Here is a 27792-nt window from a genome sequence, read left to right as displayed (position 1 = left end):
AAAACTGTATTTGAACAATGATTAAAATTAAAAAAAAAAAGAGTTGAAAGTTAAAAAACTAATGATTTCAGCTCAGCAAATCTAATTGTTTCCTTTCAGAAACCTTCATTGCCTGTATTTATAAGCAACTAGTATAGAGTTTAAGCGGGGACAAGACTGCATTAGTCCAGGTAAGAAGAGCAAAGACAAAACAAAATTTTCATTAAAAAATGCAGTCCTCGATCTCCTGAGAATGCAGTAGAGTCTAGAATCAGAGACTTCCTCTGCATTTTTAATAGGCTCTCTGAGATGCTCTGTATTGGTCCTTTATTACCTTTCTTTTTTTAAAGTCTCTGCCCCTCTCCTGAGTCATTTGAAATAAACACATTATTTTAAAGAAAACAAATAGACATTTTTCTCAAGCCTTTTTTTTTGTCCCAGGAATTTAATGTTTTTTTAAAAAGTTAAAATACTAATAAGGAGCTAATGATGCTATATTGTAATTGACTAATACAACATTGTTAGAGTAGTCAGAGTTGATTAATGAAATGTGAATTTTACCTTTTATGCTTTTTCTTTCCAGAAAAAGAAATGAATTCAAATAAAGCACACATCATTTGCATAGAAAGTTATGTAATGATGCCATATAAAGTATAATGATTTCCCAAAACCTTGTATTTAAAGTAACCTGAATTACAATGAGAGATAAACAGAATATTTACCCATCCCTTATGAGCTGCTGCTGATATGTAAATTTATTCTTCTACTTTGCACAAATATACTTTCAAGCTACTGCTTAAACACTTTGAGGTCCTTAGTCAAACAGTTTTAATGATGCCTCCAATATTGTAAAAGTGTGACATTTGATGAATGTCTCATATAGTTTTGATATCTGGGTGCATGTCAACAAAAAAAATTGAACATTGGTTTGTCATGCAACACCTAGATAATTTATAATTTTACTGTTTATATCCATCTTGACATTTTTTTATCTGCCAAAGGCAGGTTTCATTTGGAATCTTAATCTGAGATTTATTTGGTGGATCTGGAAATCATAGCTAGGGTTCCCACAGGAAATGGTCCATCTACCAACAGATTAAATGGCAGTCCTGCAGTTGTTAGGGGAGCTCTGCATTTAACACACATGCATACTCATTCAGGCAGCACTGTGGAGAAAAATTAAAGTAGTAACCCAGGTTTAGGAACAATGTAGCTAAAAAGTCCCATATTTGCTGAATGACAAAGGGTTATATAGCAGCATTTCATTTTATTATTCGTGCTTGAATTTCTTGTTTGCTCTGTTGAGTCTGCTGACGAATACTAATAAATGCCTGCAACAATCCAGACGAGAGATGCCTGGCAACAAAGCTATGCGGTGGACCTCCCTGATCTTCTCCAGTTCACAACCTGACCTTTTGAAAAATTGGCTGGGCTAAGCTGCAGAATTTGGGTGTAATGGTTATTGTTAACTCCAGCTTTAGGATTTATTAATTTGTGTGATCAAGACTTACCTATACTTCAAAGTTTCAAAAGACCAAACACAATCATTCATCCATTAGAACTAACTGTGTTTCAGTGATTTCCCCTTAGTGTCTGCCTGGTGATTCTTCTATTTTGTTTTACAAATCTAAAAGTGCTTGTAGAGAAATGAAAGGCAGATATAAAGAAAATCTGTTTTTTTCTCTTTTTACTTGTTACTGGAAAGATTGCCTTCTGTAAATGATTTATGAAATTGTTGAATACGTGAGCAGTTGGTATGTGTTCATACTTAGAACTTATATAATTGTGAATCCTATTTTACTTGAAGTTGTAGAAATTTAAGATTTACCTAGTTCATTTATATTTTTAATTGCTTTATACAAATTATTCTTATAGTAAGAAAAATTGAGAAAGACTGAAAAGGTTAGGAATATATGGTAAGTAGCCAAATAGTTAAGATCACTAGAGGACAACAAGAATAAAGATTACTGTGTTAGGTAATCAGGTTTTAGGATAGTTGTCACAATCGTTTCAGCCTAAATAATATTTGTTATGTTTTGAATAGGATGATAAAAGTTTTACAAAGCTTTATTTTATGTGATATGTTAATAAGTTAATTAGGTAGCCTAAGCTTTAGGAGATTACATTATTATACTGTGTTCATGGCCTAGAAGGAAAGATGTTAAAATTTAAAAGCTGAAACATTACAGTGCACTTAGTTTTTACACAGAAACCTGACCTTTTTTCTATAAGATGAATGAATATTGATGTGTTCATAACTATTTGAGATTCATTGAAACAAAAACTTTAAAAAATTTGGTGCAATGACACCACTTCAAGTAGCCATGTTATAATGAAACAAGTAACCAAATTTCAGTAATTTCCATGACTAACCAGTAGAGAATTTTTTAACATGATATTCTGAGTCATTGAATTATCTTAATAAAGGATTAAATGACTTCATTACCACTCATTTTGACATGTTTATCTAGATATAAAACCATGCATAAGAATGTAAAAGATGTAGTTCATTTTAAATATCTTGCCCTCATGTCCAAGTGATTTTGTGATACTGACAGGTTTCATGGTAGTCCAGCTTTATACACCTTTTATAAAACCTTATTTCAGTATCTTACAGCCACATCCAGCTGTGCTTTCCAGCATGGCAGCCAATGGTTCCATGTAGTTTTTTTGAGCACTTGAAATGTTGGAAATGAGTATGTAGACCAATGAAAATGAACTTTTTTTTCTTATGGCTGTTCAAACCAAAAAAATATTTTTTAAACCCCTGAGAGAATATGCAGAATATACAGTTTCTAGATAATAAGTTTGCATTTTTTAAGTCAAGAATCAAAAGTTACCTAATTTCCTATGACTCCTAAATTAAAATTTGTGAATAATAAGCAACTGTGATCTACTAGCTGTGATCCTTATTATATCTAATATCATGTGCCAGTAGAGTGAGTGCTCAAATTGTGTCTCAGAAACATGCTATTTGCATTTTGTATTTGCCTGACTTGGGACTGAATTTACAGAATTATACTATTAATTTTGTATCAGTGGGATTGTATATTTTTTGAGGATCTTCTGCTAATCTCAGGATTTTAAAGTTTTGAAGTCCTATTATTTCTGTAGTTTATTTGTTTTATAATCAGATATAAACTTTATTAAACCACTATTTATTAATTACAGGTTTTAACCTTATTAAGTGTTTCTATTTATTATGTTTCTCTTATTGAATGAGGTAGCATTTTCCATGTCCATGTCTTCTGATGTTTTAATAAGAAATTTTTCTTGTTATATCTTATTACTTACTCTTACTATATTTTAATAAGTATTTTGCTCTTAGCAAAACATATTTTCACAGATAATAATAACATTTATTGAGTGTGAATTCTGTTCTGACACTTTTTTAAGATTATGTGATTTAAATAATCCTCATAACCTTTTGAAGTGGTTGCTATATTATATACTTTTTATTGATGGGGAAGTTGATGAGAGGCTAAATAATTTTCTAAAAGTCATACAGCTACGTGGTAGAGCCAGAATAAAGGGCAGAAAACTGTACTTGAACAACAATTAAAATAAAGAATAAAAAATAAATCCCCCCCCCCAATAAATAAATAAATAAATAAAACCCTGAAGTCCGTCTTCAGAGCTGATGCACTGTTTCTGCTTGGAAGATCTAAATACACCAGTGTTCTAGTTGGAAGTTCTCAACTTTTCTCTTGTATACACTATATTAGGTAGGATCACTGTGATGTGGCAGAAGTTTCTGATGCCTCTTTCTTTTATGTTTTGGGGGAAAAAACTCATATGCCTATATGTAAAGCAAAACCTCCCTCCCACAAAAAAGAAACAAATAGTTAGATATTTAGTAGAAGAAATAAGCAGTATCTGTACACACATACATATTGATAGATAACCTACATTTATTTAAGGAATTGGTAGAAGTTATTAGGAGCCACTAACTGATACTGTTGCTCTGATTATGTTGAAACTAATATTCATTTAGAAAAATCTTAACCATTGAGGAAAAGACATCTTTTATTTAAATATGGATTTGTTATAGTAATCCCACTATTGTATCACATTTATACCTACTAGTAAGTAAATATATTTTTCCTAGAAAGTAAAAATATTTTATATAATTTTGATGTTCTTACATAATTTGGTGATGGACAATACACAAAAGAAAGAAGCAATAAACATGAGGGTTTTCATTCTTTTTATATTTGTAATCTTTCAAAAAAAAGTTTAAGTAAGTGTTGACCACTTGTGTTAGCAAATGTCAGAGAGCACATTAACAAATTGCTTCCTTTATGGTTCATTTTAGATACAAATTTCTCTGAATAGCACCTGCATCTGAAGGAGCAAGAGATCTATTCATTTAAATGCACTTGCCTAGTTATTTAAATGTCCTTGCCTATAGTGCTTCTGTTCCTCTTTCTCTTTTTACAAGTGAGCTCTCAGGTAGCTGGGACTTTGCTATTCTGAGTAACCCTAGAAGATCCCCAGAGACAATTCTAGCTCAACCACTCTGAAGAAACAGCTCTGTAAACAGCATTGACCCCCCCCGCCAGGGGACCATCAAATCCGTTTACACAGATACCAGTTGTCACAAACTATTTACAAAGCCAGACAGAATAGAATTTCCCAGCCTCTAAGAATCCCTGTTTGATTCTAGCCACCTCCTCACTTCTGTATAGTAGTTGTGAAATAACAGTTACTTTTGGTCACAAGTCATGATTTCTTGGGTAGCAGTCAATTCAACTGAGTATATTATACATTGACTAATGTATAATTGTCTGGAGAATTGAACTCAAAAAGGATCCTAAAGTTTTTGTTCCTAAAATATGGAAAGGTATATTACTGCTAATTTTCTAGACCAAGAAATTGAGAATTGAATAACAAGGCTGTAAGGTAGTTGGCAATACTGATACCTCCAGAAGTAAAGAGAGAGTTTGTTAGATCATGAAAAGGGTCCATTAGAAACGCTTGAAGGATACTAGAGAGATACGCAGTTTTCAAAGCATATGTTGTGGCCTACCTAGGCACATGTGTTAAGTATCGATTCCAAAAAATATCTTCACTAAATCCACCCATTTTGCCTAAATGAATAAACTGTCTCTAGCAGTAGCTGTAGGTGCCATTGAGGAATACCTAGCAGTATTCTCGATAACATCATTTTCAGATGGCCACAGGATAAGTTTACATGGCAGTGGTAGCATAGTAATAGCAAAAATTGGGGAATATATTTGGTTTGAAGTGGTCAAATTCTTATGTCCAAATAATACAGTGTGCCTGTAGAAAAGCAGATAAATAAAGGGACTGATAGTCGTCATAAAAAATTTTACTATTAACTCTAGGAAAGAAAAACCTCATACACTTAGGAATTATGATGAGATTGCTAATTTATTCTCTAAATAAATGGAGAAATGAAATTAAGTAGTAATAATCTTAATGATGAAACAATTAACAGTGACATTGATTAGAAGCAAATTACTAAAGAAGGTGATAGAGTTTCCATTTTAAAACTTACAAGAGAGAAATCAATAGAATAGTTTTAGTTTTAAGCTTTCATCTGCCTACAGATGAGAGTTTTAATCAAAATTGAATGTGTTCTTTTAAACATTTATCTAATGGACTAATGTGTAAAACAGACTCATAACTTCACTTTTGTTGCATCTTTTACTTATATGTTTATATGCCATTATGTAATTCTTTTTTAAATGATGGACGAACAAACAGCTCAACTAGATTTTTAAAAATAATTTCAATTAACTTTTTTCTACTTCTTTTTTTCACATTTTTAAAATTGTTGTCCAAGTACTAGTTTTTAATAGCTTCATCCCAATATCACTTCATAAATACCTTTCTCCTAGGTTGGAAAGTTCAGGAAAAATACTTGAAGACTGACTTAGAGTCACAAAGTGCTGTTTTCTTCTCTTGGTTGGAGAAGGTACTAACTCAGAAATTGAATTTAAGTTGGGCTTGGAATAGGTAAAGGCAATTTGTCAAGATGCAATAGAACAGAGTACTATCTTCAAATGTGATTTGAGAAGTCAGAGTGCATCATGCTTGCAACTTACTTTCAAATGTTTTAGAAGAACTGTGTATGTGTAGGTATGCAAATAACTAGGTAGGTACTGAGAGAAGGAGTTATGAAGCAAGTATAGTAAAGTGTTAACATTTGGAGAATCTGGGTGAAGGGTATATAGGGATTCTTTGTACTATTTTTACAACTTCACGTAAGGCTGAAATAATTTCAAAATAAGGAGAAAAGAAATTACTATTATCTGCAGTTATTTCTTGTCACCTTTCTTGTCTCTGGTTGTTAGCCTGTTTATGCAGTCCATGGAGCCTTTTACATTTGGCTCTCATTTCTCCTCTGTTCTTACCATTTTTCTGATGACTTTAGTGTCTTCAAAGTTGACGCTTTAATTATCTTGAATCCTTGATTTCCTTCTCTGCACATACCTTTACCATCAGTCTATTTTATTAGTTCATTCCCAGATGAACTACATCTTGGACTTTGTTTTTACATGTTGCTCATTTTAGCTCATTTTGGCAATTTTCACTTCCTGACTATAACATCTTATCATTTTAACACAAAATGTTTTTCATAAAGATACTCTTTTTTCTCTGTTCCTATTCTTCCTGTTCTTTTCTTATTCTTACAGTGTCAACTTTTGCTTTACTTCTCCTAACTCAAATCCTTTGGCAGTTCATTACTTTGCATATTCCTACTTTTCCAACTTGTCATTTTTTTTGTAGCAATGACTTTGTGAAATCTTCCCAGAGTTTACAGATGAGTATCAGTATATGTGGCTTATTTTGTATTTTGTCTCTATAGCCCTAGCAGATTCCTTCTTTGTCACCTTCTTTTGAAATCATTAGATTAGTTTACCTTCTTCAATGTCTACAGAGTCCTCACGGGGAGGGTCTGATTCCTACTTGTCTTTGTCTAGTTCTTATTACAGCACATATCACACTGTAGATTTTCCATGAATTACTAAATTAATGAATAAACTAAGTAGAGGGGTGAAACTTTCTATACAAATGGTTGAATTCTGATGTAGGATAAAGCAGTATGGCATAGTAGAAGAGTATTGAGAACATTCAGAGAATTTAAGCTATGTATTTGTTAAACAGTCGGTCAAAAATCAGGCAGCTACACCAGTGGTGTGGATCAGTGGATTGAGCACCGGCCTGTGAATCAAAAGGTGGCCGGTTTGATTCCCAGTCAGGGCGCATGCCTGGTTTACAGGCCAGGTTCCCAGTTGGGGGGGTGTGAGAGGCAACCACACATTAATGTTTCCCTTCCTCCCTCTCTCTCTTCCTCTTTCTCCCTTCCCCTCTCTCTAGAAATAAATAAATAAAATCTTTAAGAAAAGAATTTTTAAAAAGGCACACAGAAAGGAAAATTTTATAAGTCAGCCTTTTTACTCTAAAGTATAATTAAGGTCTTGGTAGAAGAGTATGGGCAGTCTGATTTGCAGAGCAGGTTCCAAATGTCTGGTGAACAGTTATATTTAGGAATCTAAAAACAAAGCAAGAGTAGAAACATTCAGATTTTTAGAGCCAAATCACACAGTACAGTGTTTGTAACAATATTAAACCCTTACCACTGGAATCCAGAAGTGTGTTAGGACTTGTTGAGGTCATTAGGGTTATAATTGCTATAGTGCAGGAGGTGGCAGCAAGGAGTCCTCTTACTGGGGAGCTCCCACCTCTACTCTGAGTTTGGAGGTGAAAAGGCAGTGATTTACCAAGGACTCAACAAATCACAAAATTTGACATTAGGTAAGCTGAAGTTAGAGAAAGTCGTAAGTGTAGTCATCAAATGGCAAGTATAGATTTCAGCACTTGGGTAACCTAAACACTGGAAGATTAAGAATAAAAAACTGAAAGGAGAAAGATGCTAAACTAGACCCAGAAATATAGTAAAAACATGGGACAATTTGTAGATAATGACAATTTTGGTCTCAAAAACAGGCCAAAGAGTCAAGCCTTAAGATTCTGAAGCAGTTGGTCTAGTGTTGGCCTAAGCAACTGGGAGTTATTTATATTTGGCCCATCCTTTACTTTTTCGTGAGTTTGTACCTCATAAACTGGAGAATAGTATAGGTTCTAGTAGTTACTTTTTGATATGTCCTTGGAGACAATTTTTGTTATCTGATAATTGCTTTTAGCAATTAGTTGTAATTTCATTTGAGTTACTTGTAAGTTCTATGTGAGTGTTGGAAAGCATGGTTTGTTCATGATATTGTGGTGTTCTTTAGCATTCATTTGTAACATCCTCTCATTCAGATTTGGAGGGTTGAATGCGACCAATACCAGTGTATTCCAGAAACGTAGCATGATGACCATCTAAAGGCAACCAAGCAAGCATTTTGAAATGTCAAGAAGCAGCATATAATCTCCAGAAACCTAAAAACCATAATATAATATAATATTGAAATTTTATAAATATCTTACAATTATATACTTATGATAGCACATTCTTCCAGTCTGTTCCCTCAAATAAAGTGAAATCAAGAGTAATTTACTAAAAATGGTTTCTGATCTAGATTTAGCCACCAATAAGATCCAGGACTTGAAGTTTTAACTGGCTATACCTAATTTCAGCATATGTACAAGAAAAAAATGTCTTCTTAGAGAAAGAATACTTTGTGAGAGCTACCATATTTACAAGTTCCCCATTTTGTTTTTATTTTGAAAAGTACTCTCTCTGCCTCAAGAGGATTTTAAGTTTGGCAAGTCAAAGACAGCATCATCAATAAACAGATGAGATTTACCTGCTTTTTACAGTTTTACTTTTTGAAGTTTCTGCTGGAAATAGTTAGAGTGGGGATGTGTGCCTGTTGACCTGATTTACCAGGGAAAAGTTTGTTTTGTGCACCTGTGTGTGTGTCATTTTCTTCCAAAAAATTAGATATACAGTATTCTTTTGAAATAGCTATTATCTACTAGTTACAGCTTAAAATAACTTTTATGAGATAGCCAGACATTGCAAACACAGATTTGCTAATGTATAATACATATCTGGTAAAATGGGAGTAAAAAATAATTCTTACATTCATTTTATAATATGATGATGGTGATTACAAAAATAATAGCTAACATGTATTGTCTGTCAATGTGCCAGACATGAGGCCAAGTATCAGTATTTTGCATGTATTAACTCAGTTAATCTTCACAGGTAAGTGAGGTAAGTGTTGTTACATTCCCATTTAAAAGCAAGACCTGAGGTGTTATATGGGTTAGGTTAGTTGCCCAAAGTTATGCACTTGGCAAAGCTGGAATTCTGATCCAGGCAGTCTGGTATCAGAGTTTCATGCACAACATCACTTTACTGTAATCATTAACTTATTGCAACCTAGTTTTCAAAATTTAGGGGAAAGAGTAATCTGAAAATAAAACCTCTAAATCAGTGTTGTTGTTTTTTTAAGTTTGATTGAATGCTGGAGTCATCTGACCACTCCCAGAGATTTTGCTTTAATTAATATAAGGTGTGATCTGGGCTGTAGGGTGTCTAGAAACTCCTCAAATTATTCCATCCTGTTGCCAAGATTTAAACCACAGTCCTAAATGCTCACTCACTGTGGGAATGGAAATAATTAATGGCAGAACCACACTGTACATTCTTACATAATTACAGTAGGAGTAAAACTAATAAGTACATGTTTAAAGCTATGAGAGTACTTATTTCCATAAAAATTATTCATTTGAATGATTCAATATGTAGCTATAGTGTTTTATTTATCATGTGGTTTTTTTTGTTTTGTTTTAAATAGCTCATAATTATATTGAACAAGAGACTGCAGGGAGAAATAAAAGTACACAGCCAGCTGAGCAACTGACTGAGAGTCCTAAGGGCAGCATGCATAAGAAATCCAATGAATTAGTTAATGAAGCCGCATATGAGGACACAGAACTGCCAGAGCAGAAATCAAGGAATTTTCCTAATCCAGGTGATGAGACATCTTCCTGCACTACTGAAAAATCCAAGTGAGTGCCAGCAGCCTTAGACTTAGAGTGTAAGAACTGGGAGGGCTCCTTTGCCTTCCTCCTTTTCATTCTCCTTTCCTTGTTTTTGGCGTGAGCTAAGTTTGACACATCATTAACATATTAGAATTGGGGGAATCTACCAGAGGTTTTTCCTGTTTTCCATTCCATCAATATGATGTGTCTAGATCAGCAGTTTTCAATTTTTTCATCTCGTGGTACACATAAACTAATTAAAATTCTGTGACATGTGAAAAAATATATATTTTTTTGCCAATCTGACCCAAAAAATAGGTATAATTTTTATTCATTCACACCAGACAGCTATTGTTATATTGGCTGTTTATCATTATTTATTTGACAAACTAAGAGAAAAGATGCCAGTGCCCCTGACTACGTAGTCAGGTATTGCATATTTTAAAACTTCTTGCAGCACAACAGTTGAAAATCGCTGGTCTAGATTGCTAAGTGAAAAAGCATTTGAATAAAGGCCATGAGGTTTTATTCTTTGTAGTTAAGTATTATTTTCTGTGACCTTTCATTATGGGTCTAGAAATAACTGTTCGATTTACATTAATGGGATTTTTTTTTTTTTATCAGAGCCCAAACCTGGTAGGTCCAGAACAAAATAAACCCAAAGATGTGGTTTTGCTTAGCAGTATTTTTCATTTAAGTGAATTTCAATACTTTTAGAAGGGCCTTGCACACTTCCATTTGCCTTCTTTATTATTTTACATTCATGACATCTGTGACTTTTCCCTGTGGCATTGAAGTACTTTGATCCTTACTCATGTATTATGAAAATACTACTAAATTAGAAAAATTTTAGTGACTAATACAATTATAGTTTCAGTCCAGATGAAATTTTATTTTATAGAATATATTTTAACAATTTTACATAGGAACAGCTATTTCTAATTACTTAAAAATTATTCAGTAGGTACCATATTTTTCAGACCATAAGACACACTCCCCCTCCCCTCAAATTTGGGAGGAAAAGGGGGGTGCATCTTATAGTCCTAATGTAGCTTACCTGGCTCACTGTGGAGCTGGGTCACAGGTTATTAAATATTTTACTACATTTTTTAAAATATATTTTATTAATTATGCTATTACAGTTGTCCCATTTCCCCCCATTCACTTCCCTCCACCCTGTACACCCTCTCCCACCCATATCCCCCCCTTTAGTCATGTCCATGTGTCATACTTATAAGTTTTTAGCTTCTACATTTCCTATACTATTCTTACCCTCCCCCTATCTATTTTCAACCTACATTCTATGCTACTTATTCTCTGTGCCTTTCCGCCCTCTCTCCTTCTCCCACTCCCCTTGTTGCTAACCCTCCATGTCATCTCCATTTCTGTGGTTCTGTTCCTGTTCTAGTTGTTTGCTTAGTTTCTTTTGGTTTTGCTTTAGGTGTGGTTGTTAATAATTGTGAGTTTGCTGTCCTTTTACTATACATGTTTTTTCTTTATCTTCTTTTCTTAGATAAGTCCCTTTAACATTTCATAAAATAAGGGCTTGGTGGTGATGAACTCCTTTAACTTGACCTTATCTGAGAAGCACTTTATCTGCCCTTCCATTCTAAATGAGAGCTCTGCTGGATAGAGCAATCTGGGATGTAGGTCCTTGCCTTTCATGACTTGGAATATTTCTTTCCAGCCCCTTCTTGCCTGCAAGGTCTCTTTTGAGAAATCAGCTGACAGTCTGATGGGAACTCCTTTGTAGGTGACTGTCCCCTTATCTCTTGCTGCTTCTAGGATTCTCTCCTTCATTTTTACCTTGGCTAATGTAATTATGATGTGCCTTGGTATGTTTCTTCTTGGGTCCAACTTCTTTGGAGCTCTCTGAGCTTCCTGGATTTCTTGGAAGTCTATTTCCTTTGCCAGAATGGGGAAGTTTTCCTTTATTACTTGTTCAAATACGTGCTCAATCTGTTGCCTCTTCCCCTCCTGGTACCCCTATAATTCGGATGTTGGAACATTTAAAGATGTCCTGGAGGTTCCTAAGCTTCTCCTGATTTTTTTGAATTCTTATTTCTTCATGCTTTCCTGCTTGGTTGTTTCTTGCTTCCTTCTGGTCCACTCTATTGTTTTGAGTTCCAGTTTCCTTCCCTTCACTATTGGTTCTCAGAGCATCTTCCTTCATTTCTTTTATGGTAACCTGCATTTTTTCATGTAATTTGTGCCCCAAATCAACCAATTCTGTGAGCTTCCTGATCACCGGTGTTTTGAACTGTGCATCTGATAGATTGGCTATTTCTTGGTCACTCAAAAGAATGAGTCCTGGGGGACTGATCTGTTCTTCTGTTGGACACATGTCTCTCTCTCTCTCTCCCTTTTTTTTTTTTCTGGTCTGGTTGCTCTTGTTATGGTGAGGGGAAGAGCCTTAGGTGTTCACCTGGGCTGGGCACCCCAGTGGCTAGATTGTGATGTTGTATGTGCGGGCGGGGGCGGGGGCAGGGGCGGGAGGGAACAATGGCAGTAGTTCCATTCTCCTGCGATCTCAGTCCCTTCTCTGGGATCCTGGATTGCGCGCTCTGCCCTTGTCCACAATGCCACCTCACTTGGTCTGCCAGCTGCTGCTTGGGTACTCAGGGTCCACCACTGCATCCCAGAAGGCTTATGCGCTCCTGGTTGCCTTATGCACCCAGTTCTCCCCATCTCCGCGCACCTTGACCCACGCCCACTCCACCTCTTAGCCCCTCCTACCGGTCTGGATGACCGGGTCTACTTCAACTTCTTGGCTGTCCGACTTCCATTCAGATAAATTCTCTGTCAGTTCTGGGTGTTATTCTGCCTCTAAGTTGTTGTTGTTCTAATCTTGGTTGTGCGTGGAGGTATGGTGCATCCACCTATGCCTCCATGTTGCCGGAAGTCCTAAATATTTTACTACATTTTTTACTTCAAAAGTTTTTTCTATCTTCTTACTCTAAAACCTAGGTGTGTCTTATGGTCCGGTGCATCTTATAGTCCTAAAATATGGTATATTAATATGTTCCTACTGCTTAGCTATGAGTTATATTCTTACTGATGTGTAGATTGGAATACACTTTTGGAAAGTAGGGGTAGAGGTGAATGAAAAGGTGATAAACATTTTATAACCACATAGGAAAAATAGTTGAGACTGGGCTGAAGCCAGAGTATGAGCTGTCTAGTACAAGTGCAAGAGAAGGTGCACATGGTGAGTAGAGCTGTGCCAACTGTCCCAGGTGTCACTGCTTAATTTCTTCTTAGAGACTCTAAGATGTACCTATGCTTAATAATATAATATAATGCCTTCAAAAATAGCCCATGTCTTCTCCCTTCTCTTGCCTTATACTACTTATTAATAAGTTGATACTCTTCTCAAATAGCATGCAAAATGTAAAACAAATTTTTTTGGCCTACCCTTAAATGTTACAGGAAAAAGTTTCTATTTTTAATGTTTTAAATTTAATAATGAAAATACACTGTCAACCAAATTGAAACAGTTCTCATTTTCAGAGAAGTGAGAAATGTATCTAGTCCTGACTAAAAGTACAAATTGAATTAATATTCAACACCCCAATACCTGAATTCTTCAAGTACACTGAACCACGAGTCTCTACAGATGTTACTAAATGCCCTCCACGGATTTACCTTTTTCAGTTGATAAAGTAGCACCTCCATGAAACTGATACATTTACTCTTTTTATCCATAAGATTTTCTTATTGCACAAGAGAAATTTAAAAGTAAGTAACTTTATATATTTATTCTTAAAATTAAATTTGTCTCCCCCCATTTGAATGGTAAAATGTATTGATCCTGTAGAGTAGAAATAATATTCATCTTGCTTAATTGTTTTCTTTATTACAGCATTATAGAACATACAAATAATGATTTGCATTATGAGCGTATGATTCCTTGTCAAGTTACTTCAGACTTAAATAAAGAGAAGACTATAGCATTTCTTCAAACAGAGTTGGACATTCTCAGAGCAAGCAATAAAAAGGTATCGTTTAGAAAATCTGATAATTGTACAGTGTGTTTTAGCTGTTGACTTTCTAAATTTGCTGTGTTGGGCATTGCAATTCAGTTTTGTGTACTTTAACCCTTTAACAGTAGGTCTGTACTGTTGCCATATCATGCCATCAGGGGTCTGAGTGAGTTGAGAGATTGGCTATAAAAAGCAGGTTCTTTGATTACCTGCCTCTGCTGGCCTGTGATGTCACCTCCTTTTTCCTAAATCTATGGTATCTCAAGTAGGTGCATTAAAAAAAAGATTTGTTCAGGTTTTACTATGGTAAAACTATATTTCAATATTTTGGAGAAAGAGAAATGTAATATACTGGTTTCATACTACTTTCTTAACCACTTACCTTTTTTCATTCATATTTTTGCGCTATATTTTGCCTCAATAATATATGTAATTAAACTTTAAAGTATCAAGGCTTGGCAATAATTTCATTTACCTTATACTGCTGCATTTTGTCATATTTTAGCTTTTCTGACTATTTCTAGTTACATTACTTTGAGCATTACATAATGTTATTAAATAATACTCAGTTTTGTATGCCTTCCTCTTTTAAACCTCTATATACTAGTCTGATTTTAATATTCTAGTTGTTGACCTAATCAAATTGAAGCATGATATTAGGAAATGTTGCTCATATGTGATAGAAAACAACACAAATGACAAAAGCTGAGGGAGGAATTAAAGAAAAAAACAAAAAACATTTGGAGGGATTCTGTATGAGAGCTGGAGATATTTCCCGTGCTTTCATTTAGCAGTTATTTATTATGTGCCAATTATGAGTCAGGTGCCAGTGCCAATTTAAATGAAATATGACGGGATAGTATTCTCAAAGGGTGATTTGTTTCAGATACTGAGATTATTATCTTAATTAATTTTGTTTCAAAATATTAGAAATACTAAGAGAAGCTGTAAAGCTCTACTGCCCATTATTTTGTTAGAATGGTCCCTCCCAAGTCATTGGCTTTAAGACAATGGAACAGACAGCTTTTTGCCATAGTTATTTTGAATCATTATGTTGTTCCCTCTTTAATTTTTGTCTACACACACACATAAAGTGTATATCAAAATGTTTTTATAATTTCTATGTCCTTACAAGTAATTATTACTTTATAAAATGTCTTAAAACTTTACATACTGTGGGATTTTTTTAATTCCTGAAATTATGTATTTGTGCAACAAATTTGTCAGATAGAATCTGTTTTTTTTAATGTGTTTAAGCTTCAAGAAAAACTGTCTAAAGAAGATAAAGAACATAGAAGACTAAAGCTTAAAGTGGAACTCCAAGAGAAAGCAACAGAAGCTCAAATTGCTGAAAAGACAGCAGGTATGGTAGATGAGTTTTAACATATAGCCTTAAGAAATGTGCACAAGGTTATTATATTATGTGGCTTGATAAATATTTAGCATACTAGCTATTTGCCAAAGGAGGAGAAGCTCTGTCTTTTTTTTTTTTTTTGGCTGCTTAGAAAATAGGTGGCTTTAACATCCTGGCTCTGGTATTAGTGAGAGCTTTACCTGTATTCATACTGATTTGGGCATTAAATGCATTGTTAACACCATGTCAATCCAATCACAAAAAGGTTGTTTGTTTTGTTGGAAGGGCCTGAACAAACAAGGGAAAATAATGATTACCAGTGTGCCTCTACCTTTCAACCAGCAGTTCAAATACCACTTACTGTTTTAGCTTGTGGAGAGGAAATACTTCTCCTTTGTATGATGATAGTCATATATTCATTGCCAGTGGAAACCTACATTTGATTTAAAAACCTGTTTTGTGAAATTAATGAATTTTTATCTGACAATATGGATGATGATAGAGATAATGTTTTCTCTAAGAAGATTAAAGTGAAAGATTGTCAAAGTTTAATGTTATAAATGACTGCCTTAAATACATTTTAGAGTCTATCTTACAGATCTTTGCAAGAGGAACACTTCTAGTATGATATATTACAGATATCACACAATTCTCAATAGTTATGATCTCATGTATATATATACATATATGTTACTGTGACTGTCTTCCTTACACTTTTCTAGTGTGTCAAGGAAAAATAAGTTTTATAGAATAGCAGCAATTAACATCCAGAGGAATTTAGAAATTACTTACTTATTTTAACATTTTTATATCAACTACAATGATTTTAAGGAATAATTATATTTTGTGATTGGTTTGAAGTAATACTCATACCCTGTGAGCCACTTAACTTTGGTTTCATATATGAAAGAATTGTTATTTCAGGTCAGAGACACTAGCAGATAAAGCCTGTCATCAAAATATTGCTGTACAAAGCAGGACTAACATGTCTGTGAAAATATAGCCAAAATGAGCATAAATAAATATTCCAGTTAAATACCAGATGGTTGCTTTTCTGTTAATGTTAAACTGCCATGACTTTTTAAGTGGGGAAATATGAGCGTAATATATTTTAAGGAAAGTTAACAGTATAATAAAAATGAATAATTCACATACAAATTTAGAACAATTTGAAAGTTTCCTGGCTTCTTATAATCAAATATATATACTCTTTCTATTGTAAGTACATTTGTTTTAAGGTGTTTGCATCATAATTTAACTTTGCACATTTGTTGCAGAAGTAATTTACTAAGATTTAGGTGATTGTAACTTACTGAAAATCATGAATTAATATATCTGCATGGCTCATTTATCTCTTGGAGGGGAAAACCCATTAAAAAATATTACTTATTCTTTAAACTTTTGTATAACATAGCTAACCATATACTTCAGATATTTATATATTGGTATATATTTAAGGGTTTGTTTTGACTAAATATGAACCATGTATGCATAAAATGGAAAGAACTTGATTGTCTTATAATTCTTATTATTCAAACATATCATTAAATATATTTTTTTAGTACATGTTAAATGTTAGAATCACATTTAGTAAGTTTTCGTAGCCTCCTAAATTGATGAAAATAAATGTTATATAGTTTTTTGAACAAAGCAGTCTAGTTAAAATAAATGGCCAACCACTTAGTTTTTAAAGTATAAATTTTCAGAATGTATCCTTCTTAATATTTCAATTCTATTTAATTGAAAAAATGTAAAATATTTACTATGACTTTAGAGAGAATTATTGTAATATGTGAAAATAGGATATCTGAATTGCTTAAGAAATTCAGTGGTTTGAAACTACAAGAAATTTATTAACTGACCCTTGGTAGATTCATGAACTTTTTCATATTTTTTCATTATACATACAGTTTTAAATAGCTTATCTTCTACCTGGTAACTAATACCTAAAAACAAAACCATCTGATTTGTTTTTGAGGTCAAAAAACAAAACACCATAACAAAAACAACTATGTGAGCACCTAAATAGAAAGAGAAACACTATAAGACTGCGATTATATGTTTTACTTAATGGCATGTGAAAGAACAATAATCCACATAAGCATAGGTGTTTGTTTCTATCACTGCTCATTTTTATATTTGAAATAAAAAGTGTATTTGATAAAGTATATTAAAAATAAGCACACATATTTAAGTATTATAATATACTTAATCAGAATATAAATATCTAGTTAAGATATTTCATTTACAAAAATACATGGAAAAACATCCTGAACTACACATTGTAAATTGCAAATAGAGGACTTCTGGTCAAGTGAAGGCATAGGTAAACACACCTTGCCTCCTTGCACAGCTAAAGTAAAAATTACAACTAGATTACAGATATCATCCAGAACCATTGTAAAATTGAGCTAAATGGAAGTCCAACAACCAAGAATTTAAAGAAGCCATATTCATCCAGATGGGTAGTAGGTATGGAGTTGAGGGGAGGCACAGAAGGTGGAGTGGCATGGAGACACAGAACAGACAGTGCCTCATCCACATGCGGTGGATAAAAATCAGGGGCAAGGGATCTCAGCCCCAGACCACATCATTCAGCCCAGGGTTCCATCTCCAAGAAGATAAGTCCCCAAAGTTTCTGGCTATAAAAATCACTGGGGATTGGGGTGGCAGAAGAAACTGTGGGATTCTTAAGAGACTCCCCTCAAAGGGCCCACAACAGACTTAGAACTTAAATAGACTCAATCTATATGGTATTCAACACCAGGGCAACAACAGGAAGGGCACAGTGGCATATGAGGAGAAATTGAGGTGACTGGCACTAGGTCGAGTGCCAGGAGACAGCTTCCTCCTGGGCAAAACTCAAGAGACCAGCAGCATTGTTGTTCCCTCTCAAGTCTTCCTCAACACAAAGCCATGGAGCAGTGACACAGGTGGCCCTGGCCTGGCAATCACTTAAGGCTCCACCTCACACAACTGACAAGTATGCTTTTCTACAATAGGTCACACCCCTAAGACAGTCAGTCAAAGCAACTCTACCTAATTCACAAAAACAAACACAGGAAGGCTGCCAAAATGAGAAAAAGAAATATGGCCCAAATGAAAGAATAAACAAAATTCCAGAAAAGAAACTAAATAAAATGGCAATAGCCAACCTATCAGATGCACAGTTCAAAGCACTGGTGATCAGGATGCTCACAGAATTTGTTGATTTTGGTTGCAAATTAGATGAAAAAAATGAAGGCTACACTAAGTGAAATGAAGGAAAATGTATAGGGAACCAATAGTGATGGGAAGGAAACTGGGACTCAAATCAATGGAGTGGACCAGAAGGAAGAAAGAAACATCCAATAAGAAAAGAATGAAGAAACAAGAATTCGAAAAAATGAGGAGAGGCTTAGGAACCTACCTCCAGGACATCTTTAAACATTCCAACATCCAAATTAATAGTGATACTGTTGCGGAAAAGAACTCACACGCGAGGGAGATGGCAGAGCATGATCTTTAATTATGCGAATGTGCTTAGAGGGGTAAAAATTCCAAATCCTGAGCAATGAGCTCAAGCTGGAGTTTCCCTTATATGCTTGTTACACAGGCAGAAGGAGGAGGGGAAGGAGTGCAGCTGCTAAAATGGGGGTTAGTGTATGACCTTGAGATAACTGCTTATCTGGGAAATGGCTGCTGCCTGGGAACGGCTGCTGGTCAGTTCCTACCTAAGAATGGCTACTGCTCAGCTATGTCCTGTCACAGTACCAGAAGGAGAAGAGGAAGAACAACAAGTAGAAAAGTTATTTGAACAGATAATAAAGGATAACTTCCCTAACCTGGCAAAGGAAATAGACTTCCAGGAAGTCCAGGAAGCTGGGAGAGTCCCAAAGAAGTTGGACCCAAGGAGGAACACACCAAGGCACATCATAATTGCATTTGCCAAGATTAAAATGAAGAAGAGAATCCTAGAAGCAGGAAGAGAAAAGGAGAGAGTTACCTAGAAAGGAGTTCCCATCAGACTGTCAGCTGATTTATCAAAAGAGACCTTGCAGGCAAGAAGGGGCTGGAAAGTAATCTGGGATGTAGGTCATGAAAGGCAAGGACCTACATCCCAGGTTAGCTTTGCTCTATCCAGCAAAGCTTTCATTTAGAATGGGAGGGCAGATAAAGTGCTTCTCAGATAAGGTCAAATTAAAGGAGTTCATCACCAAGCCCTTATTATATGAAATGTTAAAGGGACTTATTTAAGAAAAAGATCAAAAACCTGTACAGTAAAAGGACAGCAGACACAACTATTAACAACCACACCTGAAACAAAAACAAACTATGCAAACAACTGGAACAGGAACAGAACCACAGAAATAGAGATTACATGGAGGGTTAGCAACAGGGGAATGGGAGGAGGAGAGAGGGGGAAAAGGCACAGAGAATAAGTAGCATAGATGGTAGGTAGAAAATAGACAGGGGAAGGGCATGAATAGTATGGGAAATGTAGAAGCCAAAGAACTTATAAGTATGTCTTATGTACATGAACTAAATTGGGGGATGTGGGTGGGAGGGAGAGTGCATGGTGGAGGGGAATAAGGGGGGGGAATGGGACAACTGTTATAACATAATCAATAAAATATATTTAAAAAATAAAAGTAAAATAATTTCTGTAGAATTTTTGATGATATGAGAAAATCTTTATGAAAGTGTTAAGGGAAGGAAGTAGGGAAAACTGTGCTTATGATTTTTAAAAAGGTTTTATATATTTACTGTAGAGAGAGGGGAAGGGAGGGAGAAAAATAGGAAGAGAAATATTGATGTGAAAGAAACATCAGTCATCTGCCCTGATGGGAGTCCAAACCCCTGCAATCTAGGCATGTACCCTGACCGGAAATGAAATGGTAACCTTTCACTTTGCTGGTTGACATTCAACCAACTGAGCCATACTGGTCACGGCCATATGATATAATTTTTAAAGTATATATAAACATATATATGTATATTTTATAATCCAAGAGGCAAATTTTGGTAGTATTAATGGATGTATTAATATTTCAACTAACAATGTTCTGCCTTTTCAGGTTTTCTTCAGTAAGCATGGTTTAGATTTTGTTTTAGAAAAAGTAAATGTTACTTTTAAAAGATGTGATTTTTTAAAAGAAAGACACTTGCTTTCTAATCTTAAAATAATTCCTGTGATAAATTTGACACATGAAAAACCAAATAAAGTTAAATTTTATGAAATTTATATGGTTGTGATCAAATCTTACCATTTTACCTGTGCCATTTTTTTAGTGTTTCAGATTTGCCCTTTATTTGTTTTGTGTCTTTGTCTGTATTATATATCTTATGTATGTGTTAACCACCTTGTCTTCTCAGCTGATTTTGTAAGAATAAGAATCTGGTGTGAGAGTCTTCAAAACCACATAAAACAAAAAGTGCTCAGTTCTTTGTGACACAGAATGAAGTAGTGGAAAGATGAAAAGCCTTGGAATCACATTGACCCAAGTTCAAATCTCAGCTTTTACTTATTAGGAATTGATTTTGGGCGAGTTACTTAGTAGCCTCTCCAGATTTACTTTCTCCCATGTAAAATGTGAATATTAACTAATTTACCAGATTATTTTAAGGGCTAGAGAAAATATATTAAGTTCCCAATATATAGCTGGTATGGTACTCAGTAAGTTGTAGCTAACATTAATATTAGATTATTCTTTCTATATGAAATTCTTAAACCTTTGATAATGTCAGAAATCTTGAAAAGATTTTTGTTTTGTTTAGCTTTTAATTAAAATTCACAGTTCACTGTTTATTAAAAAATAGAAAAAATCAGAAACAAAGGATTAGATGATGAGGAAATTACTGTTGATATATATATATATATGTGTGTGTGTGTGTGGATATATATATGTGTGTGTGTGTGTATTTATTAGCACTAGGGCATTTTACTTACATGTGAATCTGACATAAAAGAAATGGGATACATGGAATTTGGGCTTTAATCTAGGTATACCTACAATAAAACTTTACATAGACTCTTTTAATAGCATGAGTCCTATTTCCTTTGCTTCCCTGATGGTTTTACATGATGTGAATTCTATCATTCTACTGTGATGTCATGAGAGTTTGAAACTGAGTTGTATCCTTTATCATGTTGAAATCTCAAATGATTTACCTTTTTACCTTTCCCTCTTCTATTGACATCACTATCATTATTACTATTGTTTTAGGCAAGTATAGGAACTGTGCTAACTTTTTAAAAATTCAAACTAGAAATACTGATGGGCCATTATGTACAAGGACTGTGTTAGGCACTAACAGTACATCAGCAGATAGACAGACTTGTAATTTCAAACATTTCTTTTTGTGAGCAATCACTTCTTACTCACATACCATTGCAGTAGATGGTGGTGATGAACTGCTCACACTTCTAATTCAGACCTTTGTTCTGTTATTTTTATCATGTTTCTTGTGTAAGTGGCAGCCTCACTAAGCTTTTGCTAAGCCCTACTTTATAGGTTGCTGTGATGTTTAAGTGAGGTAATGTTTATGAAGTGTTTCACTCCCTGAAGCACTTGGTGAGTGGTAATTATGATGATAAGATGAGGATGTCACCTTCTTATTTTTCCAGACTTCTTGATCTAAGAGGGGCACGTGAACCCAATATAAATAACTTCCCACAGCTATTTTTAAAAGTTTTTATTTTATTTTAAACATTTATTTCTTTTTCTTTTTTTATTGTTGTTCAAGTACAGTTGCTGCCATTTTCCCCCCACCACTCACTCCCCACCTGTCTCTACCTCCCACCCTTGGTCCTATCCCTCTTTGGCTTTGTCCATGTGTCCTCTATACATGTTCCTTGTTCAGAATGAATTCATTTCTGTTTAAAAATAGTTTTAAAGTATTTTTAATTTTATTCTCTATAGTTTTTAGTTTTCTATAATTTTCATATTTAATTTTTTTAGAAAGTTTGAAAATATGAACATTGTTTTCAATGTCTACAAAAAAAGTAGGTCATCTTTACTTAAGAAAGCTAAAATGAACAGTTTACTCCCTATTTGTTAGCATTGGAAAAAATGTACCTCATAGTAGCTGTTTACATTTTTACTGTGTTTTGACTCATTATATCTGAATAATATTATTTAAAAAAATTTTAGCATATATGGCCTTCAAATACTAGGGAATGTTTTGGAGAAGCATAGCAGAAACATTGACTCTTTGTCTTAAGCATCTCTTCTTATCTGAATAAAATGATTAAACCACAGACACTTCAAAATTTGTTTTACATAAGTTGAATTTGATAGTGAGACAGTATTGTGTGGCCTGATTTGCACTCATTAATTTACTCTTAGGTCAGCAGTGTGGTTATAACTTTTAAAAATTACTTAATTCTTATTCCTCTGTTATATTGACAGTATACAGATAATGTTTAATTTTATACAGAAAAGTACTTAGTTTTTATAATTTTTTGTGTGTGATATTTAAAGTATTTATGTTTCTTTGAAAGTGTTTTTCCTTTTTTTTCTTATATTACAATCTCTGCTTTATATGTTATTTTTCTTTCTTGCATGTCATCCATTAAAGATTAGCTGTGGAAGGTTGGAGCATGGAGAGATTATGAATGACAGAACAACTCCTGTAGAATAATAATCAGTTTTTAGTATTTAATGCTGTTTGACTTTTGCAGACACATTTCTTATTAACCTTTGGTACAAAGATAAATCCAGGTTCCTGATATCTCATGAAGAAGATGAATTTGAGATCCTCTTCCAATTAAACTGAAATAAGGCCAATATTGGGTTTTAGCCAAAAGAACTCCTTAGTTCCTAAGTCTTATGTTTATAAATCTATCTATCCATCTATCTATCTTAGTTACATTTTACATATAATTCAGTGGGTACATAATTTGCTTAGCTTACTGTATTGTTTCTGCAAACATTTAATCCGTTTTTTTTCCTTTAAACATAAAATCTTTTCTTTATGTTTAAATTTAGAGTGATATTTTATAAATAAAAAAACATTGTCAAGCCCTTTTTATTACAGAGAATGTTAATTTGTTTATATTCTGTTGCCCAAGGCATCAGAACATAGAATTCCTGAAACACAGGGCTTAACTTTTTCTTTTCAGGCTAGCATGTAAATGTTAAAAGTATAGACATGTAACTGACCATTATACCAAATACATTAAGACACCCTAATTAACATGGAAATAATAAAAATTACTATGTAATAGAAAATGTTTACATTGTTCTCTTCTAAAAAAATTACTCGTTACCTATACCATGTCTCAGATGATGTTGATGGCCTAATGATCAAGAAGAACAGAACAAATTAGTTGTATATATCAGGAGAATAGAAAATAACATAATATGTGCTCCTAAGAAATAACACGTATTGGAGTTTCATTTTTCGGTGTATATAATAGGCATAAATAAAAAGTGATAACCTTTAATCTTATACTTAAATGCCTTAACAGTATTAAATTATAATGGAGCATCAAATATATATCTATAGCTACACATTTTATTTTGGAAGGAAAAAGGATTTCAAGAATATAACCAGTCATTTCAGATAAAAACAAAAGGGCCCATCTCTGAGAAATACAGTAGCTAGAAATATTTATAGGTAGAGGTTGATTATGTTACTATCTTTGGCTGCAGAATCCCAGGACATGAATCAGGATTAATTACAGTGAGTGCCAGGTCAAATAATACTTGAGGGTAGATTATGGCCAATGTCCCTCCCTAGAAAAGTATGTTTTTTTCTGGAGAAAACAAAAGAAGCATTGAGGAAACAGAGAAACTAGTATGTATAACAATATCCACCAATTGGCAATATTTTGTTATATATAGCATACTATGAAATTTAGCATGTTAAGCATTTTAGAACATATCAAAAATAATTAGGACATTTAAAACAAAAATAACAGAAAACTTTTCAGAAAATGACTCTTAAGTCTTTTCCCACATGTGTAATTAATTCTAAAAAGTTTAGGTAGCAGTTATATTTCACAGAATTTTTATACTGGCATCTATTAAAATTTATAGTAAATACTCTGCAGAAAATAATTTAAATATTTCTTAAAATTGTATTTCAAAAGTGCATAAAATAATTGGTAGTAATTATAATACTTTAGGGAAGAGCTTATTTCACATTAAAAATTGTAGTTCTCATATGAGATATATGTTTGAATGTAAATAACATATTTTTAGAAAGTGTTTTTATATAGTCTTTGAGTTATATGTACTAAATACTCGTGTGTAGTAATTGGGGATTTTGCAAAAAAGTTCTTGTTTTACAGCTTTTCTATTTAAACATTTTGTATAATTTTCTTATTAATTTTTAGCAGTTCCTGTACCATTGGTAAGTATAGTAGGTCCTCGATAACATTTTGTATAACATTGATGAGCTGCCATAGGAACTTAACTCTTGTTTATATCAGTTAGCCTATGGTAAAATTGGTGTCCTTAATCATCATCTTGCTTAAAGCCACAGAACCTATCAACTACATTAAGTAAGGACTTATAAATATATAGCAACTTTACCAAAGAAAATTTTAAAGCATATACTAGGAGGTAAAATGCCAACTTTTAATGTAGTAGTCGTACTTCTAGGAATTTTCCTAAGTAATTAGCTAAGTACATGTATAAAGATTTGTGTACCCGGATGTTCATTACAGTGTTATTAACATAGTGGATAATTGGGAACAGTGTAAGATCTTATATTAGAAGCATCTTAGTTCAATCAAATATGATATGTCCAAATAATAAAAATCCATGTAAAATATAAGATATTTTATATTTTTGAAGCATATAGGACCATATTCTGTCTATTTTAAATATATGCAGAATATTAGAAAAGATATAAAATATATTTGTCTCTGTATTTGTATTATAATGAACCTAATTACTTTTTAATCAGAAAAGGTTATTTACCAAATGATCATATAAACTATTGAACATTCAAACCCAATTTTAGAAAATTATAATCATCTCTTTTTTAAAAGAAATTCTGAAGTAAAAATATGAACCCAGGATTTTAACACAAAAAAAATGGGAATATCAACTATGTGAAATAGGTTGGTTAATTTGCTACTGGTGTGGTACATTTACTATGTGTGTTTAAATTTCTATTAACCAACTTATACAAAGAGAGAGAAGTTACAATTTTTAAGTAAATTAAGAGACCTCAGGTAATGTTTGTGGTTCTGGAATATATATTTGGTGGTTTCATAAAACACTATCATATTTTCAAGGAATGCATTTAACATCATTTAAAGTAGCAGTAGTAGCTAATCAGACAATGTGAAATTCTTTTTTTTCTTTTTTTAATATATTTTATTGATTATGCTATTACAGTTGTCCCATTTCCCCCCTTCACTCCCCTCCACCCTGTACAACCTCTCCCACCCATATCCCCTCCTTTAGTTCATGTCCATGTGTCATACTTATGAGTTCTTTAGCTTCTACATTTCCCATACTATTCTTACCCTCCCCCTATTTTCAGCCTACATTCTATGCTACTTATTCTCTGTACCTTTTCCCCCTCTCTCCTCCTTCCACTCCCCTGTTGCTAACCCTCCATGTGATCTCCATTTCTGTGGATCTGTTCCTATTCTACTTGTTTGCTTAGTTTCTTTTGGTTTTGCTTTAGGTGTGGTTGTTAATAATTGGGAGTTTGTTGTCCTTTTACTATACATGTTTTTTCTTTATCTTCTTTTCTTAGATAAGTCCCTTTAACATTTCATAAAATAAGGGGTTGGTGGTGATGAACTCCTTTAACTTGACCTTATCTGAGAAGCACTTTATCTGCCCTTCCATTCTAAATGAAAGCTTTGCTGGATAGAGCAATCTGGGGTGTAGGTCCTTGTCTTTCATGACTTGGAATATTTCTTTCCAGCCCCTTCTTGCCTGCAAGGTCTCTTTTGAGAAATCAGCTGACAGTCTGATGGGAACTCCTTTGTAGGTGACTGTCCCCTTATCTCTTGCTGCTTCTAGGATTCTCTCCTTCATTTTTACCTTGGCTAATGTAATTATGATGTGCCTTGGTGTGTTTCTTCTTGGGTCCAACTTCTTTGGGACTCTCTGAGCTTCCTGGATTTCCTGGAAGTCTATTTCCTTTGCCAGATTGGAAAGTTCCCCTTTATTATTTGTTCAAATATGTGTTCAATCTGTTGCTTTTCCTCTTCCCCTTCTGGTACCCTATAATTCGGATGTTGGAATGTTTAAAGATGTTCTGGAGGTTCCTAAGCTTCTCCTGATTTTTTTGAATTCTTATTTCTTCATGGTTTCCTGCTTGGTTGTTTCTATCTTCCTTCTGGTTCACTGTATTGTTTTGAGACCCAGTTTCCTTCCCTTCACTATTGGCTGTCCTCCGTGTATCTTCCTTCATCTCTTTTATGGTAACCTGCATTTTTTCATCTAATCTGTGCCCAAAATCAACCAATTCCATGAGCTTTCTGATCACCAGTGTTTTGAACTGTGCATCTGATAGATTGGTTATTTGTTGGTCACTCAAAACAGTGAGTCCTGGGGGACTGATCTGTTCTTCTGTTGGAAATAGGTCTCTCCCTGTCTCTCCTTTTTTTTTTCCAGTCTGGTCTCTCTTGTTATGGTGAGGGGAGGAGCCTTAGGTGTTTACCTGGGCTGGGCACCCCAGTCACTAGATTGTGATGTTGTATGTGGGGGCGGGGGCGGGGATGGGTGCGGGTGCGGAGGCAGGAGGGGACAATGGTGGTAGTTCCGTTCTCCCGGGAACACAGTCCCTTCTCTGGGATCCTGGGTTGCGCGCTCTGTCCTGGTCCACAATCGGTGCTTCACTGGGTCCGCCAGCCGCTGCTTGCCCACTCACACCAGTGCAATCTTGCGCGCCCTGGATGGCTTACAGGCCGAGTTTGCACCCAGTTCGCACTGAGTTCTCCCTGATGACCGAGCACCGCTGCTGACCTGCGCCTGACTGGCTCCGCCCTGCCTACTGGTCTGGATGAACGGATCTACATCAACTTCTTGGCTGTCCGACTTCCATTCAGATAAATTCTCTGTCAGTCTGGGTGTTATTCTGCCTCTAAATTGTTGTTGTTCTAATCTTGGTTGTGCGTGGAGGTACGGTACGTCTACCTATGCCTCCGTCTTGCTGGAAGTCCCCACAATGTGAAATTCTTTTATATACAGTAAAGACCTGTCTTTTAAAACTCTTATCTATGTTATGTTTGTTCTTAGAATTTTGGAACATGAATTATAATCAGTGATTATTTTATGTGTTTCAAATTCAAATCCTAATGATTTCTTCTTTCCTCTCTTTATGTTCAGCCTTTCCTATTTACATAGCTATCTTGAAGATGTTAACAGATTCTTTTTCCCAGGAAATGTCTATTCTCCAAATTATGTTATTTAGAGAATAATGATCCAATGTTTAAACTAGAGTGTTGTACAATATACTCTCTTCTACTGTATTTTAAAAGTAGTTTGAGAAGTGTACAATATGGGTTTGTCAATAGACTTGGGTTCTACTAAGAAAATATGTACTTTGTCTTGA

At 34.2% G+C, this 27792-nt stretch overlaps 1 protein-coding gene across 4 annotated transcripts in view; it reads left to right on the top strand.

Moving 5' to 3' along the window:
• MIPOL1 (mirror-image polydactyly 1) overlaps window positions 1–27792 on the top strand; it is a 308179-nt gene that overhangs the window by 55781 nt on the left and 224606 nt on the right. For 3 of the 4 annotated variants that reach the window (XM_036029064.1, XM_036029066.1, XM_036029069.1), the window contains exons 4-6: window positions 9759–9972; window positions 13808–13943; window positions 15186–15291. In XM_036029064.1, the coding sequence (XP_035884957.1) occupies window positions 9759–9972; window positions 13808–13943; window positions 15186–15291 (456 nt within the window). Of the gene's footprint in view, window positions 1–7930; window positions 8053–9758; window positions 9973–13807; window positions 13944–15185; window positions 15292–27792 lie in introns of those variants that run through there. The other variant, XM_036029076.1, reaches the window with a different exon arrangement.

Source organism: Phyllostomus discolor, chromosome 1 (assembly GCF_004126475.2).
Source record: "Phyllostomus discolor isolate MPI-MPIP mPhyDis1 chromosome 1, mPhyDis1.pri.v3, whole genome shotgun sequence".
In the NCBI taxonomy this organism is placed as follows: Eukaryota; Metazoa; Chordata; class Mammalia; order Chiroptera; family Phyllostomidae; genus Phyllostomus; species Phyllostomus discolor.
Note: the sequence above shows the minus strand (reverse complement) of the source record. Positions and strands in the feature narration are given on the sequence as shown.